Raw genomic sequence first — 19,744 nt, forward strand, 5'->3', positions numbered from 1 at the left:
CTGCTTTTGAGTAAAGCTAGTTGATGTTTCCTGTTTATACTGACATTAAAATAGAAGCTTAATAAAAGATGGGCACTTTGTGTTGTACCTGATATTTTAAGTAGATTTATCAGCAAAAATTGAGCTCAAAATGTTTTTAAAAGGCACCTTTGGCAGCAACTGTCTGTGCTGGAGGGCCAAATTTGTATAATTCTTGAATTTAGCGGCACAAAACCCTTTTGCTCTTCAGACGGCCCTGCTCACTCACATTAATTCAATTAATGTATGCTGTATGGAGTGCGCCCCTCTTGCTCTTGTCTGTCAAGTGTGATGTCCTGCAGTTGTGAAGCACCAGATTCAGCTACTGTTTACTGGAAGATATACAGAGGATGCTGAATGCAGTTGACAATCTTCTGTTAGTGTTTCTTTGTATCACAAAAATCTCTAACTGTATCCAACTGACTGAAAAGAAAAAAAAAGTGGAATACAATTTTCACTTATTGCAGTTTAAAAAATTTAGGTAAGAAAAATCTCCAAACCAAGTCATATTGTTAAATGGACTAATGTTTAACTGATTCAACTTTTGTCATTAGATGGAAGGAATTATTGTTTTTTTTTATTCTCATTTGAAAACTTTTCAATTAAGTATACAATTACAACCACCTGCAAAATAGTATGTTGGTCCCATTTTGCGGCCAAAACAGCTCTAAACCATCATGGCATCGACTCTGCTAAAGGTGTGCTGGTTATCTGGAAACATGATGTTAACAGCCTATCCTTAAAGTCCCATGAATTGTGTTAGGACTCAAAGCGCACATCAAAAAGGGAGGCACAGCATGTATAAAAGTTCCTAAACATTAATTTACTTAATCAAAAATTAGGTCAAACATAAAAGTTACTTTTATGTGGTGTGTAGGTCAGTCAAACCACCGGTGCATTGTGTGAAGCAGTGAACAATGTATGTTTAAATGTACAAATAAAAACTAAACTAAGAGACAGAAGGAGACAGCTCTTAGACTTTAAAATTACAATCATGACAGGTCCCCAAAGGTTTCATCCATTCATCCATCCATACCCGCTTATTTTCGCAAGGCTGCAGGATGGCCTGTGCCTTTTCCTTCAGTCATTGGATGAGGTGGAGTACACCCTGAACAGGTCACCATCACAAGGCAGCACAGAGACAAGCAAGACATACAATGAACACGTCCATTTGCCCCTATAGGGCAATTTAGAGAGACCAATTAACCTAACATTGGGATTGTGGACTGTAGGTGGAGGCCAGAGTACCCAGATTGAACTCATGTGTGCATCAGGAGAACATGCAAACTCTGTGCAGAAAGACGCCAGGCCAGGATTCTCCCGAGGAAACAAAGAACCCAATACAAACTATACAAACAAATGTATCACCTCGCAGCCCAAAACTATGCACATCAAGCTAATCTATGTAAATTCCCAACTTCAAGGAGAACTGTAGGACTAGAAATGTGCTCCTTAATCCATTCCTGAAGCATTTTTGCTTTGTGTCAGTGCACTTTTTATGCTAAACAAGGCAGCAGGTGCACAGACACTGACTGGTCTGCAACTTTGAAGCCCCCTATGCAACAAACTGAGATGATCTTTGTATAATAAAAAACAAATTATATCAGAACCAGCATTAACAACATCAGCAAACTGAGCTACAAGAATTTGTCTATTGAATCCAACCAGCCTTTGCTTCTGACATGTATAAAGGAGCCTTTCTTTCAGTTTACAACTGTTTGCTCCATGGAGTAAGTTTGATAGATACTGACCACAACAGACCGGAAAAAACCCACAGAAGCTGTAATTCTGGAGCTGTTCCAACCCAGGCGTCACAACCTCACAACTTGGCACTTGTCAAACTTACTCAAATCCCTTGTTTTGCCCATTTTTCCTCAGGTAAAATTGTAAAGAAATAATAGATTTTAAAATACAATTGTATAGAACCCTAATCTAAATGTTGCCTATCCAAACAATATTACTGTAGTGCCACAGATTTGATATTTTTCAGCTTCAGAGTTGAATAAGTTTGGATTTGAAGCTGCTGTCTGATCACTCCTTCTGGTAAGCGCACACATGTGCGCATGTCCGAGGCAGACTTGTTGACATTCAGCAGCTTTCAGCTTTCGGTGACACAAAGCTTTCAGATCACAGCGCTCAAGAAATTGGATTTGCCCCACTCAGGTTTTAGCAAGTGCTCCGTTATTTGCTGACAACCAGCTGTACCTATGACACATAAACATTACAAGCGTATTGTGTGTTGATTTATTTATGTCAAAATAAAATTCAGAGCTACAGTGCTATTAGTATTAGTGTTTTACCTTTTCCAAACTCCTTGTTAACCCAGTCAGCGGTTGCAGCTACTTCCAGTTGATATTTATCCGCGATAGTAATTTGTAACAATAACCAAACGACTAAAGGAAGACATAAAATGTGTCACCAAGTCATATCATTTCGTTTCAATACCGCGTAAATGTATTGCTATTTCTATATATTCACAAACAACCAACTGCTTCCGTATACCATCTCTCTTCTGCTAAATCTGGTTGGTTAATTCTGGTAAAGGTTGAGCTAAAATATACCCGTTACTCAACCAGAGCGATAATCCTGTTATTTATATTTACTTCCGGGAGCCGAAAGCGTCCGTGGCAACAACCTGGAAGTAGCTTTGTGAAGACTTCCGCCCAGCGGAGCGTACCAATTAGCAAAACCAAGCGGTGAATACAATATTTTAGAAACTCAAAAACGCCAATTTAACAGTGAAAGACGCACATTTTATGTTACATCACAATCTATGTATAGCTTAATTTATTTTTATTTGACGCTTAAATAACTTTAATGGATATTTCGAAAATACAACGCGTTGAAGCATAAAAACCACCCCTCTTCACTGATAAATTAGCTTTGGCTTGAATGTTTTTTTTCCCTTGGCGGTAATGCAAGTTGTTTGCCAACCGCCTTGAAAACAGAAGAAGAAGAGAAGTCGTTTTTTTTTTTTTCCTATATGGGAAGTGAAGTCGCTGGAACCTGAAACAAATATTCGGTCATTGCGCATATTTTTTATGGCGACGTTGTTAGAGGGACTAACAACACAGTGACCCAAACATCGCTGTCATTGATGGATGTCTGTTTACAGCCAGAGTTTTGGCGTGCCTGGTTGTGATCGGGACTCATCGTCGGGGGCATGAGAAAGGTACCTGTTTTAATAGTCTGGGTTTTTCATAGTTTGCATGTACATACTCACAAATATCCACGGCATAGATTTGGTCACTGGGTAAGGCGTGTCACTGAAAAATAATGCACTATGAAAAGCATGGCATCGCATCAGTCAATCAAAACTTTATTAACAGACGCAGGTCCATAACTACCAAATCAAAGAAACACAAAATATAAAACCATAATTAAATGATATACGATATAAACGAACAGCAATTTTTCAATTGTGGAGGAGGTACTTAGGTTTAGGATAAAGTATTTTGAAGAGCACAAACATATGCAGATGTGTTCATGCAAACATAGAAAAAACAATTATGCATATTGTGACATCTGGATGCATAGAGTCCTAAACAGTCTGCAAAATATTTAGGGTGTGAAAATTAAACAATTTTTTCAAGTGCAGTTACCAGAGTTTATTTTTTTGTTAGAGATGAAGGCTTATTAAAGTTTTAGTTCCTGATAAAATCATACTATCTTCTCTGGGAGAGATGTCCATCAACCAGTTAAATTAATGATTCCCAGCCTGAAAAGGTCTGGCCTGCCTGAACTATTCAGGTTTCTTCGCTTTTTTTTATGAGGATTATAACATCTGAAAAAGGACAGTGTGCTTCAGGCTTTCTAATACATATATCTCTTTAATATCCAGCAGAAAATAAAGGAATTACAAGATTGTTCTTATTTATGCATCAAATATAATTTGACTAACCTTTATCTGATTTTAATTAAAGTAAAAAAAGAAGTGCATCATTTTCCATTTTGAAATGGAAAATTTACAGGAACCCTTGTAGTATACACCACAGCCCACATTTGATGCAGAACATACATATGTGCATTAGTACGATACGCAATAATAAACAGAAAAGAAGCTTCTTGAGTGAATGTGATTGCCAGACAAACAACAGGAACAGTTTATGTAGTTAATGTTACATAAGCTCCTTTAACAAGTTAAACAAGTTGACAGAACTGAAAGTCCAGTTCTGCAAGGTACTTTGCTGCCAAGGTGTGAAAAAAGATATAATCAGATTGTTTGGACCTGATATGCCTGTCACTTCAGGAAGAATGGCAATTAAAGATTCAAACAAAGCTATCTAAATGATTAACACAATGTCTTCTATATCCACTAAATCCTTACAAGGTTGCTGGGGCGGCTTGTGCCTATCTCCAGCAGTAAAGAGGCGAGAGGTAGAGCACACCCTGGACAGGTGGTGACTTCATCAGAGTACAACAGAGACACAAATAGCCATGCTTGCTCACACTCACAGTAATGGACATTTTAGAGTGGCCCAGAACCTACCCGGGTTTGCGGAGAACATGCAAGCACCACACAGAATTTAGGACCTTGTTGCAGTGAGGCAACGTTGCTTACAATTGCACCTCCATTCAAAGCTCTTGCATAGTTTTCCAAATGTATGGAATCATCTTTAGTGTTTTCTATATTAGCAGATAGGCCCCAGTTTACTGTCTGTATGTAGTGCATGCGGTATGATTTATTTACCTGCCTGGTTTGTGTAACAATCAACCAGTTAGGCAGACATTCGAAGTGTTACAGCATGATATTCTTCAGAGAATAATGTGACTGACCTCCCCTTAATTTAAAACACACTTTAACCTTATTTTCTGCTTTTCAGGATGGAGAGCTGCAAGCATGTTTTCCAGATCTCTGGGATCAAAATGCAGGATAAGAAGAGAGTTTTGATTGAGGGCATTTACCAGCTGGGTGGAAAATACATTGGTGGCTCAGTAAGTTGACATACTTAAAATTGTGCTGCATTTGTGAATACAGTAATCATGCAGGGCTTTTTTTCCCACTGTAACCTTTGCTAATAACAGTTGCTTAGTTTTACCAGCACTCTGCAAGCCCAAATAAATCCCAGGTACAACCCATAGCTGATAGCTGACAGAAAAGCCTTAATTCAGGTTTAAAATAGCATTTCACAGTCAAAGAATTCAATTCATCCCTCCAAATAAATTCATTTTATATGCATGTTTGGAATATGCAATTAACCTATTTAGTATTTCAGTTTTAGGCTCCAAGCACTTGTAAAACTGATGTAATTGACAAAACATGAATTCCACTTTGCAAGCATATTCTTTATTTCTTCTTTAAGTTCATTAAAAGAAGTTCGTTTCCAGGCTTTCCAAACAGCTTTGCTGTCAATATAAGAGTTATTGTTTATATATTCGTTATTTCAATATCAACAAAGAATTTTGATTATGATTTTTTTTTTCTTTCCACATATAATCATCCAGTTGTAGTTCATATATTAACAGACAACACTCAAATATTCACACGCAATATAGTGACACAGAAGGCAGTTGTCTTTATATGCCGAACAGTACTAATTTGTGTCTGGATATTCTGGTCATACAGGCTGGAGGTTTATCGTAACCAATCTGCTACGGAATTTGGAGCTGACTTCATAAACATTATAGCTGTTACTGTATTTTTTTTATTTTTGTAGCTTTATTACCTGTAAGTTTGTGAATTTAACTGCATTTAGATCTTTATTCTTTTAGGGGCTCAGATAAATCATCCAAGATTTTGCAGTTCAGATTCCCGTTACCAAGGGCTCTGCAGTATTTAAAACATAAATCACCTATACATCAATGGACGTAAATTGCTTAAGAAATGGTTTGCGTCATCAAGCATAAGTTTACTATATTGTAATTGCATGATCTGCAGAATTTTCTTTTTTGCTATTTTTCAGTAAATAGAAAAAATTGTTTTTAAACATGTAAACATGTTCATACCTATCTACTTTGCTTCCGCCTCTCTGCCTGCTCAGACACTTTTCTCCTAAGCTCCCTGCTTGCTTGCATTCTTTTACTCCTAACTTTTTATCTCTTAGCCAAAATTACGGAAATATTGGACTAAAACTACTTCTTACCAGCGACTCCCAAGGATTATTATTATTATTTTATTTTTATTTTTTTTAAAGGACTTTGACGTTTTTAGAATCAAACTCGAAAGCAGGACAAGTTGACGCCAGCTAATTGGCACAAAATGCCTTCCTTCACCACAGAGGACTTCGACAAACTTTTACAGAAATTGGCTGTTTTGGAAATGAAAATCCACCGACTAGAAGTGAATGTGGAGGTGAATATGGGGTACAGCGATGATTCAACTCTTGCCTGTGATCCCAAACAGTGACACCCAGCTCAACAACTCAACCGGCAATCAGAACACTGAGAATAAACCTGAAAAATGCAAGGGAATCTTTCTTTTCTGAGATCATCATCGAAAACATTAATAATGCTCGTGCATTATTTGCCACGGTCGACAGGTTAACAAACCCTCCTGTAACTGTAGAATCTGAACTCCATTCTACCAGGGCCTGCAATAAATTTGCTAACTTCTTCACTGGAAAATCTCAAAAGATCAGAGGGGCAGTCAGCACATACACATCAACTCCAGTACCAATGTTGTCTCCAACTAAAACTGTTTTGACAAAATGTTTCAATTTCACCAAATAAACTACAAAAACTTAGAAGAAATCGTACACCAACTAAGCTCTTCTTCCTGCTGTCTCAATCTTTTACCCACAGCTTTCCTTAGGAAAGCTTTGCCTGTAATAACATCTGATTTAACTCAAATAATAAACACGTCCCTTTTGTCTGGTGTTTTCTCCCAGGCCCTGAAAACAGCAATTATCAAACCTGTATTGAAAAAGAGCAACTTGGAGAAGCTGCTACTACAGAACTACAGGCCTATATCAAACCTCCCCTTCATCAGTAAGATTATTGAAAAAGCTGTTTCATCAGTTAAACAACTTCCTAACAACGACCAACCGCTTCGATGTTTTCCAGTCAGGTTTCCTGCTCACCACAGTACAGAGACTGCTCTTGTCAAGGTGTTCAATGACATCCGTATAAATGCAGACTGTAGAAGAACCACAGTGCTGGTATTATTGGACCTTAGTGCAGCATTCGATACTGTTGATCACTCCATTTTATTAAAGCACCTGGAAAACTGGGTCGGCCTTTCTGGTACAGCACTCAGCTGGTTTAAATCCTACTTGAAGGACAGGGACTTTTTTGTGTCAGTAGGTAACTTTACATCAGAGATCACAAAAATCACATGTGGCGTTCCCCAAGGGTCCATCTTAGGGCCCCTCCCATTCAATATCTACATGCTCCCCCTAACTCAGATTTTAATAAACAACAACGTAAGTTATCATAACTATGCAGACGACACACAGCTATACGTTACGATGTCACCAGGTGACCATGAACCCATTCAAGCGCTGGGTAAATGCTTAGAAGAAATCAATGCATGGATGGGCCAAAATTTTCTTCAGCTGAATCAAAACAAAACTGAATAATCTTTGGACCAAAGGAAGAGCGTTTAAAAGTTAGCACACAGCTTTAGTTAATACAGCTAGAAACCACCATTCAGGCTTGAAACCTGGGTGTAATGATGGACTCAGACCTGAACCTTCAGAGGCACATAAAGACAGTAACAAGGTCGGCCTTCTATCACCTAAAGAACATCTCCAGGATTAAAGGACTAATGTCTCAGCAGGACCTTGAAAAACTAATTTATGCGTTCATCTTTAGTAGAATTGATTACTGCAACGGTATGTTCACAGGTCTGCCTAAAAAGTCGCTCAGACAGCTGCAGTTGATCCAGAACGCTGCTGCCCACGTCCTCACTAGAACTAAGAAAGTGGAGCACATCACCCTGGTTCTAAAGTCCCTACACTGGCTCCCTGTAGCTCAGAGAATAGACTTTAAAATACTTCTGTTAGTCTATAAATCACTGAATGGCTTAAAACCAAAATACATTACAGACTTGTTGTCAGTGTATCAACCACCCAGACCTCTCAGGTCTTCTGGCTCAAATCTACTCTACATACCCAGAACCAGAACCAAACCTGGAGAAGCAGCTTTTAGTTCTTATGCTCCACTAATCTGGAAAAAACTCCCAGAAAACTGTAAAAGCGCCGAAACTAAGTTGCTTTAAATCAAGATTAAAAACTTATTTGTTTAGAGTGGCCTTTGACTGTGCCATCTAGGCATGATTAGTTGCGTCCAATTTTCCTTTCATTTTCTTGTCCATCATTCTATTCTCTTTATTTTATTTTACTTTTATCAATTACCTTTGTTTGATTTTATCATTTGATTTATTTTTCTGTCTGTATCTGTGTTTATTTGCTTTGTGATTGTATTGTAATTGTATGTACAGCGCTTTGAGTGTCTCATTGCTGAAAAGCGCTATACAAATAAACTTACCTTACCTTATCTTACAAACATATACAATACACACCAAAAGTTTGGACACACCTTCTCATTCAAAGAGTTGTCTTTATTTTCATGACAGGCATCAAAACTATGAAAAAACACATGTGGAATTATATACTGAACAAAAAAGTGTGAAACAACTGAAAATATGTCTTATATTCAAGGTTCTTCAAAGTAGCCACCTTTTGCTTTGATTACTGCTCCGCACACTCTTGGCATTCTGTTGATGAGCTTCAAGAGGTAGTCACCTGAAATGGTTGTGTCCAAACTTTTGGTCTATACTGTAGATACACTACAAAAAAGCAAAGCAAAAAGAAAATATGAAAAATTGAAGCATTTTCTTCATTGATTTAGTTAACATAACTGCAAAGAATTGGGAAGTAGAGAATGTTTGTTATTCCCACCCCTTCAGTACTTGCCAACAATTTATCAAGAATAAGCGGCTACGTAGCAGAACCATTTACTTCATTTTAGGCAACGTATTTTGAGTGTTTGTAGGTAAAAAAAAAAATGTTTGTCGCAGTTTGAGCTTTTTGGAATTACACTTGCCACAGCAAGTGGTGATGGTGGTAATCTAGTGGTTAGAGCAGAGCCGCCCTCTGCTTCCTATGGGATGGGTTAATTGCAGAGCACAAATTTCATTGGAATGTACAACTGCAATGACAAATAAAATAAAGATTATTATTTCATTTGTGCTTTCCAGTATAGTTTGTCTTCTATGATTACTCCAGGAAATTTGTTTTTATTGACCTTTCAATTTTAACTTGGTATGGTATATTTTACAGGTATATAAGGACTGCACCACTCATCTCATTATCCCATCGGTTTTACCCAGTGAGAAGTTTTTGGCAGCTTGTGCAGCAGGTCAGTCATTAATATTATCATTAGATAATTACAGATGTCTTTTAAGGATTTAACTTCAATGTTACATAACTGGTGTATTGTTCTTCGTTCTACTGTTGATTGTCATATTTATTTATCTTAAACCCAATGCTAAGTTGTTTTGCATCTGCCTTTAGGAAAGTGGGTTGTGACTCCTAACTATGTGTTAGAAAGCATGAAGAATGGCTCATGGCTGCCCGAGGGACCCTATGAAGTGGCCATTTTTACAAGCTCCTCAGCTTCCTTTTACCCAGTCAGACAGTGGAGGGAAAAGGTGACCAAAGGTAGAATTACGGGTGCTTTCCAGGGCTGGAGAGTGCTTCTCATGGTCCAAGAGCCCACCAGAAGAGCCATGTTCAAACGGTGAGATTCTGCCTAGATATACGTTTACTCACACTCATATATAAATGAAGTTTATTCTTTCTTCTTATCCAGGCTGCTGAAAGCTGGCAGGGCAGAGGTGTACAACTGTCCTCCACCTATCTACACATCCATCACTCATGTTATGGCGAAACCTGTTACGGAGAAATCAAAATCCCTTAATGCACCTTGTTATCCTGTGAGCCACATAGTCCAACACCTCTTTGGGGTAAGTTAGTGTAATTAATGTAAAACATATAACCCCACTTAGAACATTAATAATAACTCCATGATCTTTTCTAAATATTTTTACATTAGAACCACAAACTTCACCGTATTTTATCGGGATTTTATGTGTTAAACTAACATAGTGTTGCATAATTGTGAAGTGAAAAGGAATATGGCACATGTTGTATAAATATAATTTTTATAGGTATAATTTTTTTAGGGAGCATTAGCTAAAAAAAAAGCATAATGAAGAGCAAAAAGCACACCAGGCAGGTCAGGTGTAATGTGCACTGAATAATCCTTCATCTAAAAATGGAGTATGACACAATTGCAAACATATCAAGACGAGACTAGCTAAACTGGCAGGTTGGGCAAGGATGGTAATTGTGGTAATCAGAGAAGCAACCAAGAAGCCCATGGTAACTCCTGGGGGAGCTACAGAGATCCACAGCTCAAGTGTTCAGAGGATACCTATTAAATGTGCACTTCACAGATCTGGCCTTTTTACAAGAGTGACGAGATTGGTAAATTGTTAAAAGAAAGCCATGCAGTTCAAACAGCAAAGATAAAAGCCCCACAGGGAAAACGCTGTGTTTGGCAAAAACACTAGCACCATGAACACAGCATTATCAGCATAAAACATGGTGATGGCCACATAAAGCTGTGGGAATGCTTTTCATCATCTGGGACAGGAAAGCTGAACAAAATTGATAAGAAGTTAAATGGATAAAAAGGAGCAGTCCTGGAAGAAATTATGTTAGAACCTCCGAAAGACATAAGATGAAGGCGGAGGTTCGGCTTCCAGCAGGACTACAGCTCATGGCCTAGTCAAAGTCCAGACCTAAATCCAACTGGGAATCTGTTGCAAGGCTTGACATTTGCTGTTGACAAATTATACGCTACAGTTTGAGTTTCAGTTAATTTGCAAAGAAGAATAGGTAAAACGTTTTAGCCTCTAGATGTGCAAAGCTGGTGGAGACATACCTCAGAGGACTCTCTTTACTAGGTACTGACTCAGGGGTTACTGAATGCAAACGCACACCACAATTTACAGATTTGTATTTGTGGAAAAAAGAAAATCAGTTTATTATTTTCCTTTCATTTTGCAATTCTGCACTACTTTGTGTTAGTCTATCCCACAAAATTCCCAAAATACATTGAGGTTTGTGGTTTAATTGTGACAAAATGTGGAAAAGTTCAAAGCACCATAAAAGGGTTCATTATGACTTCTATATTGCATATTAATTCACATTTAAACGTTTTATTGCCATCTGGTATGCCTAGGGAAAACATTGAGAAATCCTGAGAAAAAGCTCTCTCCTGAATTAAGGCTCCCACAGATTCAGGCGTACTTGACTCTGGACATCCGGTGTCTAGTGAACACCTTCTTGTCTTTTTGTTTTTCCAAAGCTACAAGGCAAATTAGCTGTGTGGGAAATTAAGGAATTTGTCACCAGCAATTTAGGAAATTGGTATGCTCGACTATGAAAACATAAACATCTGCAGACCGTGCGCGCCGCTCACAGTGCGCCCGACTCTGTGGGAACCTTAAATTAGACAAAAACATTATAGTAAGCACACAGAATAGGTTTTTCGCTTAAATGAACGACTGTAAGCTGCCTTTCTTGTTTGACAGAGCAATCGGGTAACTATGGATTTCAGCAAAATGGATGATCATCTGTCCGAAACAAAAGCCAGTTTTCTTGATGGCTTCTCTAATTTGGAGGCAGAACTCAGGAGCTTTGCTGTCAAAAAAGAGGTGTGTTTATTTTTTGTTTCAGAGAAGCAGGAAGTGCAGAAATTAAACGGGATTAGACTAACTTTCCAGCTACATTCTGTTCCCCTAATTCACCCTGTTTGTCGGTTTGGTTCTCAACATTTTTCATGTGCTCTTTCCCTGCAGGGCCGGCCCAGACTGTGCTTCCTTGAATTTCTAGGTTACCATGACCCTTGTCGTCCCCACACACAGGTAGGTGTGCATACATATCAACCCCCAGCCACGATCACTGCTATACATTCATCTACGGGATAACTCTGTGTTTCATCAAGCAGATCAGGTCATTCAATTTCCTTTATGTCATACATTTCAATGGAAAGTGACATCAAGCGCAAGGGCGCATCAAAACCAGGTCACTGATTTAACCACCTCTCTCCACTGATCTGAGAGCTGTGATTGGCAGACCTATTAACAATACTCTCCACCGTCATGTCCATACTTTACCCAAGTGGATGTCTGTCAGATTGCTATTAGAACTGCTCTTGTATTTCCATTCAGGACGTTCAAAGTCCATATGCCATTTGCCAATAAGCGACGGTCAAAAATGACCCTCAGGAACTTCTGATGCCAACTCACGACTTATTTCCATTACCCTCCAGCCCTCTCGCTTCTCTTCTTTTTACCATCCGTGTCTTTGAGTGCCATGTTTCCCCCTCTTCTTTCCATATACTTCTTCCATTTCATCATTGTTGTTCCTCCAGGCAATTGTAGCAGACTTAAGCAACGTCGGTAGTATGATAGAGTGCGGCCTATTCAGCGAGGCCTTGGAGTCAATCAGAAGCGCTGTGTTTCCAGGCCTGTTGCCACCAGCGACGTACCTGATCTCCCTCTTGGAGTACGCACAGCAGGTAGGACTGGAATTACTTGAATGCAGACGCTCTTACCTGTGGCTTTGTGAGCCTGAGGGGTTGTACAAATAGATCAGTGGTTGCACAACATGCCTGAATGTTGATAGATGGCTAAGAATATATTTTGTGTGTCTTGTAACTTTGATTCTGATCCACAAAACTGTGCACATATATTTATATTATATTATTATTATATTTATATTATATTGTAGATATGTTTATACTGTTTAATTTGTATTGTATTGCACCAACTACGCCAAAACAAATTCCTTGTATGTCCAAAAACGTACTTGGCAATAAGGCTTTTCTGATTCTCTGATTCAAAACACTGCTTGTCATTTTTACAACTCAAAGAAAAAAAAAAGTTAAAGTTCAGAATGCCCTAAATTAACTGTTTTCTTATAAGATAAGAACCTGATCTCTTTGTCCCAATACTTAAAGCAACTATAACTCGCCTGTTGTGTTTACTTTGGGCAGGGTAACGCCACGTCCTTCTTCCTAACAAATTTCCATCAGGTTATGGAAAACCTGCTCATTACCAATCCTCCGTGGCTGGCTCCCTGTGCAGTGAAAAAATACTATGCCCAAGTGCTGCAGTGTCCTCAGTGCAAGATGGGCTTGTGGCCTCTTTTAGAGACAGCTGTCAGGTAAGCTTGAAGTCACGTGAGATTTCTTGGGAAAGATATCTTACCTTTATTTTTGCTTTGACAGACATCAGGCTGCCTCGCCAATTGTGCAACAAGCTAATGTGCAACATTATTTTACATTCACATGTTTGATCGATAAGATACTGCATGACGAGCAGCGACACCTGTCACCCACACCCTGAACCCACCTTGCCAGCCTTGGTGCAGTTCTACTGTGACATCCTTGCACTTTGCCTCAAGCTTCTCAAAGGTGAACTTCACTCTGTCACCAGCAAGTAAGAATATGAATTAATTCAAGAATTTATTTATTTCCTAGAACTTCTTGCATCTTTGCAAGGACAAAGAGTATAAGAAAACATTTAGTACATGGATTAGGATAAAACAATTTGTCTTTGTTATTTTCCATTTTTCAGTTTTTTAGGTGTATTTGAAGAACAAGCTCACGTTTTGCATAACTTCTCATACTGTATGTGTAATATTAAAACAAGCCACTCTCACTTTTACAATACCACAGGTGCATCTCAGACACTAAAATATCAGTGACTTGTTAATTTATTTAAGTAATTAATTTTAAAAGGCAAAACTACTGTGTATATATAACTTAAGTAGGTCTATTTTACACAAATTGATATATTTCAAGTATGTTTTTTATCCATTACTTTTGCCTTACAGTTAATAAAAACCTCAAAATCAGTTTCTCAGAGCTTTAGAATATTATCTATGGCCAATTAAAAGGTTTCAAATAAAGAAATATTATATGGTGGTCCACATAATCATTGTGAAAACTGCTGACTTGACAGTTGTTGCAGACAGTAATTGACACGCTCCACATTGAGGGTAACTAACAAATGGTTATCACCAAAAAAGCTGCTTTTCCAAGCAAAACAATGGAAAGTTGATTGGAAAAAAAAAGTTGAAGAAAACTACAAAACAGGAATAATCGCAGCCTTGAGCAGATTGTGAAGAAAAACATTTGACAGTTTTTTTTTTTTTTGTGAGATTCATTAGGTGGGGGTTGCAACTTGAGTTAGTTTTTCAAAAAGCACCACAGACCTATCTAGTACAAGGGCTATTGCTGTCATGTTCCTTGTTTTAAGCTACTCCTGAACCAGAGAAAATGTTGAAAGTGTCTGACGTAGCTTAAGAATAAAAAAAGGACTGGACTGCTTCTCACATTCCAAAGGCTTCTTTTCAAATGGATACACAATTTGCATTTCATGTGAAAATCAAGGTCCCAGAGTCTGAAGGAAGAGTGGAAACACACAGTATCCGACTTGCTTGAGGTCCAGTGTGACGTTTCAACAGATTTGGGGAGTCATTTCATCTGCTGCTGTTGGTCCACTTTGTTTTATTTGCAATCAGCCCTGCCGTCTACCAGGACATTTTTAAGCTCTTCGCTTTCATCAGTCAACAGGTTGTATTGAGATGCTGATTTTCCAGCAGAATTTGCTGCTTACCCATTGTACCAATGATCATGGTATCACTAAACTTGATTGGACAGCAAACTCGCCTGACCTAAACCCCATAGAGAATCATTGGAGGATTGCCAAGAGGAAGATGAGAGACCCCAGAGACAGCAATGCAGATAAGGTATTCTGGGCTTTTTTAACACCTCAGCAGAACCACAAGTTGATCACCTCCATGCCACCCTGTACTGCTGCAGACATTCATGCAGAAGGGGCCTCTTTCAAGTACTAAGTGCATATACTTTACAAAGTACTTACATTTTATTTGATATTAAGGTTGGCATTTCTGTATTAAAAATCCTCTTTCAAATGGTCTCTGAGAAACAGAGTTTTGAGGTTTTAGCTGAAAGTAATCCATTGTCATCAGAACTACTAAAATAAATAATCTTCTCAGTGATGTTTTTATCTATTGAGACACACATCTGATCCCAGTCCTGTCTTTATCCGCATCAGAGAATTTGTGTTCCCTCAGCAAGCACGAGCCCCACCTGCATCAGCTTCAAGTTCATTGCTGTACGGAACCTTCTGGACCGTGTGGGAACGAACCACACTGTTGTCCCGCACTGTCAAGAAACTTCTTCAGCTCCTAACAGAAGCTGCCATTATGGTAAGCACTGTGTAATTCCTATTGGGTAAAGGGTCACGCATTCATGTGATACAGCTATTAGTGTTCTTGCATAGTTGATGTTGTTCATAGAGCTTTATTCTCACTAAAGGACTTTGCTGAGGGAGCAGAGAAGCAGGAGCTGTATTTGGCAGACACTCTGCTGGATCTTCTGTCTGTATTGGTGGAGTTTTGGTGTCAGCAGCACTTTAAACTGAATCAGAGCCTGGTGGAAAAAGGACTCAAGGACCTGTCAGAGCACCTTGCACTTCTTAGCCAGGGTATGGGTGGAAAAACCGTATTTTGTGTGTTTGGAGTCTAAATATTTGCTTTAGATTCTTAGATATTCTTTGATTTTAATTGTTGTTGTAAAATACTTAAAATACTCATAAAGTACACTTAAAACATGTTGCAGCTGCAGTCACCATATAAAATGCTTAAGGCAGTTTAGCATATTCTTAGTTTATTGTATTTTTTTTTTTTTTCAACCATCATAATTATCATCATCCACAAAATAACACAACTTCTGACTAGATGCCAAGATGCTTTCTTTTGTGTTTTCACCTTCAGATGTATCTCCAGCTGTTTTAGTAGAGCTGGTTTGCAAAGTTCGCTCCACCAGGCTGAGGTTGGTCATAGCAGATGCAATCTTCAGGAATCTCTGCTGCAGAAATGGGTTCACTATTGGAGATGAACCTCTCTCTCTAAAGAAAATGGTGAGTGTTTACCACAATAATGTAAGTCTAATTTATTTAAGGGTTTGTCTGTTTCACAATCATACAGTAATGGATACAGATTGCATATCTGGTTGTTTTTAATTGAAAGAAAATTTCATTTCCCACAGATGATTGTAATCAGACCCAATAAACCTGGATTATTCATTGTTTTGTGGTTCGAGAAAAGGTTTTAAAATAACAAATAATCTGTCTTAAATGTTTTGCATGACAAATTCAAATTGCGTAGAATCATTATATATGTACTTTTTCCATGACACAGAACCACTGAAATCTTCCTTTATACTGTTCCTATGGTTCAAAGTTATTTTAATAAGATGCCAGAGAAAGTGCCGGAGTGACCAGAGTTTTCTCTGACTGTAGGGAGCGTACAGTAACCTAGAGCTGCCTCTCCCCTATCTGTTGCTGTGCACTGCCCGTCGGGTGATTCAAAGAATGCTCACAGATAGTTCCATCTGCTTACATAAAAAGTCAAATTTGGCCCTTTGGAAATATTTGGGGATGAAAAAACACAGACAGCTTGGGTGTGGAAGTCAAAGAAGTGTCACTCTAAATCACATGAAAAATTAAAACTGTGGTCATATGTGCCTGTGTGACTTCCAACAGGTGTGTTCTTATCTGCCCGCTCTGGGAACTTTAGCTCAGAGTCCCAGCATCACTTCCTACAAGACTGGGAAAACATCCCACAGCTGCAGGAGTCAGGGGACCAGCAGGTCAGTCTTTCAGTCTCTCTTTAAATCTGCTGGTTTACATTCTACATTCTTCTAAGACCAAGAAACAGAGAAAAGGGGATGGAGGCTTTGCTAAGCTGACTGTAATATACGGGTTGGAATTATTGATTCCACAAGTTACAGAAACATGACCTTCATAGGCCCATTGAGCCTATGTGGTTTTATCACTCATCATCATGGTCTTTGTTGTCTTCAGTGTGTCTGAAATAACAGGCCTCCACCAGCACGGTGCGATGCCGCTGTCATTTGTCAAAAGAAACTGGTAAAAAATGTAAGATGACGGGACATTTGAGTGAAAAGGAACACCTGGAGGGAGGAGGAGTGTAAGGAGGTGAAGAGAAGAGATGCATGAATTTATAGGAGGGGTTGCTGTGGTGGGGGCTTCGGGAAATCTGGAGACAGGCAAGCAAAAAGTCAGATGGAGCGTGAGGAGCTGGCATGTGATGGGTCATGCCCAGGTCCGATATTATCAGTGTGTGCATGCTGACAGGAGGGGCACACAGGGAGGTTAAGCCCCTTCTCGTGCATAGACACACACACACTCAGACTACCATATGATTTGGACAGGGTCTTCTCTCTCTCCCCTTACGACCACCACCTCTCAGCCCGCGCTCCACCTCCCCGCCTTTCTTGATGTATCCTTGCATATTAAATCTCTTCTCTTGATGCAGTCACACGCACACACAGTCTCTCTCCCTCCTTACCCATATCAGACATCTGCTGTTTCACCAGCAGGTAGTTGGCCCGGAGTTAGGCAAGAGTCACCAGGGAGCAGGTTCATTTGAAGGCTACTGGTTCATGAACTGACCAAATCTCCCTCCTTTTTTCCCCCCTATTTCTGCTACCCTTCCTACTTTTCTTGCACTTTTACTGCTTTTAGTGAATTTTGACACACGCATGAGTGGAACTAAGTGAAACATGGAATGCAGCCTGCACGGATGAGATAAAGAAATGCCAAAGGGCATGTAAAATCATTTGACCCCAAAAGAAAGAACAAAACCACAAAGAAAAAGCCTGTGACAAATTGAAGACAGAAACCAAAAGAAAATCTTGTTTCTTCATTTTTCATGCTTGAATTCATGATATTGTTCATAATTTCATTGATCTTGGCATTCTAATCAATTAACACATCATATGTTGAATCATTTATGAAGTTTGGCACTATCCTGAAACTGAACCTACTATGTTTAGACAGCAGTCTTCGATGTATAATATAGTCAGTCATTTTCTACCGCTTATTCCATAGTGGGTCGCGGGGAGCTGGTGCCTATCTACAGCAGTCTATGGGCGAGAGGCAGGGTACACCCTGGACAAGTCGCCAGTCCATCGCAGGGCAACACACAAACAACCACACACACACTCATTCATACACCTAAGGGCAATTTAGAGTGACCAATTAACCTAACAGGCATGTCTTTGGACTGTGGGAGGAAGCCGGAGTACCCGGTGAGAACCCACGCATGCACGGGGAGAACATGCAAACTCCATGCAGAAAGACCCCCGGTCGGGAATCGAACCCAGGACCTTTAAATCTTGCCAAGATGTTTGGTTTTGGATATGAAAAGAAGGTTGTAAAGAAATATGTGACCCTTTTCTCATTCATTTCTAACTGATGGAGCACGCAAGGCTTTTGTGTTTGTGTAGTTATATATGAGAGATGGCGGATTTTCTTCTGCTTCAGCAGAGGAGTCGCAGTGAGGGCACGTGTCCAAGCTTCAGTGAGCTGACTGGACGACTGATTGACCGACTGTTTAGATGACCGTTTAACTCGCCGGCTGGCCACGCAGCACTGAGTGCTGTTAGCAGAAGGGAAGCTGTAATTAAACCGAGATAAACCCCCTACTGGTTTAATCAGGCCATGTGCGTTGCTCAGTTGCCGACATCTTTTAAAGCACCTGACATTGTCCTTTGTGTGTCCAACTCCTGGCAAAAAATGTGGGATCTTTACTCATAGATGATGTTTAGTCTGCTGTTTTTTTTTGTTTTTTTTCCCAAGGCATTTCATAACTTTTTCATGTAGTTGATCTGAAAACAAATATTCCACTTATTACAATCTTTGAGCTGTTTTGCGAAATAATATAGCCGACAGAGTTACAGAGTTGGAAATCCGACTTTTTTTTTCTTTTTTGTTACCAGGAGTTGTACTTTAAAGTTGACATTCACTGTAATATTTGTGCACAAACATTGTGTAAAATGTTTCAAAAATGTGATGGAAGATATATAATTACATCCCAGCAGGAGAGACTACTCTGTAGCTACGATTATATTTGGTTTTAGGCAATCTTTAAAATTGTTTAAAGAATTAGGAAAGTCCTACGAGCTTCGGCCATGGGGTGGACGAGCACAACCATAGATAGAAGGTCCCAAGCTCCGTCATGAGACCTTGGAGTACAGCAACCGCTCCTCTGCCTCGAGGGAATTAATTTGAGGTTGTCTAGATATCTGATGAAGCTGCCTCACGGTTGTCTTACTTTGGAGGCATTTCTGGGATGTCCCCACTAGTAGGAGATCCATAGCAGATCTAGAAGTTGTTGAAGGGACAATACGTCCCTTGTGGCCTGGTGACACCTTGGAATCCCCAGGGTTTCTACGCAGGTCTGGACATGTCCAGGTGTTGATAAGTATGGAAAATCAAAATGGAGTTCAAAAATGATTTGTGGTTTCAGTCTGTATTCCTCTTCATATTATCCATCCCTCCATCTGTTTGCATGTATTTTACCCATTTATCTATACATTCCTTCAACCAGAGGCAAAAGGGAGCACTGGAAGATTTTTCATCATGCATAGCTTTTGGTATGCATAATTAACACACAATGAGTTGCTTTACTGGTTGCTCAGGTTTTTATTTTGAAGTCTGCATCTGAAGACACACTCTGCTCCATGTCCAGATCTGAAACCTGCATTGCAGGCAGCATGCTTACCTCCCAAAGCAGAAAACCATACAAGCCCAGTACAGTACCTTCAGCTCCTGCTGCCAGCTGATGTGGACAGAGGGAAACTTGGGGGGAAATGG

The 19,744-nt window shown here is 39.4% G+C and overlaps 2 protein-coding genes across 3 annotated transcripts in view; one reads left to right on the top strand and one right to left on the bottom strand.

Moving 5' to 3' along the window:
* Positions 1 to 2,633, bottom strand: part of kiaa0825 (KIAA0825 ortholog) — a 194,210-nt gene extending 191,577 nt beyond the window's left edge. Inside the window, exons 1-2 of one of the 2 annotated variants that reach the window (XM_047382487.1) lie at positions 2,521 to 2,626; positions 2,319 to 2,411 (exon numbers count right to left, since the gene is read on the bottom strand). The gene's annotated coding sequence lies outside the window, so the exon portion shown is untranslated. Of the gene's footprint in view, positions 1 to 2,318 lie in introns of both variants that reach the window. The other variant, XM_047382488.1, reaches the window with a different exon arrangement.
* A 284-nt stretch (positions 2,634 to 2,917) lies between these two features.
* slf1 (SMC5-SMC6 complex localization factor 1) overlaps positions 2,918 to 19,744 on the top strand; it is a 43,025-nt gene continuing 26,198 nt past the window's right edge. Inside the window, exons 1-14 of the mRNA XM_047380519.1 lie at positions 2,918 to 3,190; positions 4,842 to 4,953; positions 9,240 to 9,318; positions 9,474 to 9,699; positions 9,772 to 9,925; positions 11,561 to 11,683; positions 11,828 to 11,893; positions 12,403 to 12,549; positions 13,027 to 13,196; positions 13,337 to 13,471; positions 15,116 to 15,269; positions 15,379 to 15,547; positions 15,837 to 15,982; positions 16,607 to 16,713. Of these exons, the coding sequence (XP_047236475.1) occupies positions 4,843 to 4,953; positions 9,240 to 9,318; positions 9,474 to 9,699; positions 9,772 to 9,925; positions 11,561 to 11,683; positions 11,828 to 11,893; positions 12,403 to 12,549; positions 13,027 to 13,196; positions 13,337 to 13,471; positions 15,116 to 15,269; positions 15,379 to 15,547; positions 15,837 to 15,982; positions 16,607 to 16,713 (1,787 nt within the window). The 5' untranslated portion in view covers positions 2,918 to 3,190; position 4,842. The remainder of the gene's footprint in view (positions 3,191 to 4,841; positions 4,954 to 9,239; positions 9,319 to 9,473; positions 9,700 to 9,771; positions 9,926 to 11,560; positions 11,684 to 11,827; positions 11,894 to 12,402; positions 12,550 to 13,026; positions 13,197 to 13,336; positions 13,472 to 15,115; positions 15,270 to 15,378; positions 15,548 to 15,836; positions 15,983 to 16,606; positions 16,714 to 19,744) is intronic.

The sequence above is a fragment of the Girardinichthys multiradiatus genome, chromosome 12 (genome assembly GCF_021462225.1).
Source record: "Girardinichthys multiradiatus isolate DD_20200921_A chromosome 12, DD_fGirMul_XY1, whole genome shotgun sequence".
Taxonomy (NCBI): Eukaryota; Metazoa; Chordata; class Actinopteri; order Cyprinodontiformes; family Goodeidae; genus Girardinichthys; species Girardinichthys multiradiatus.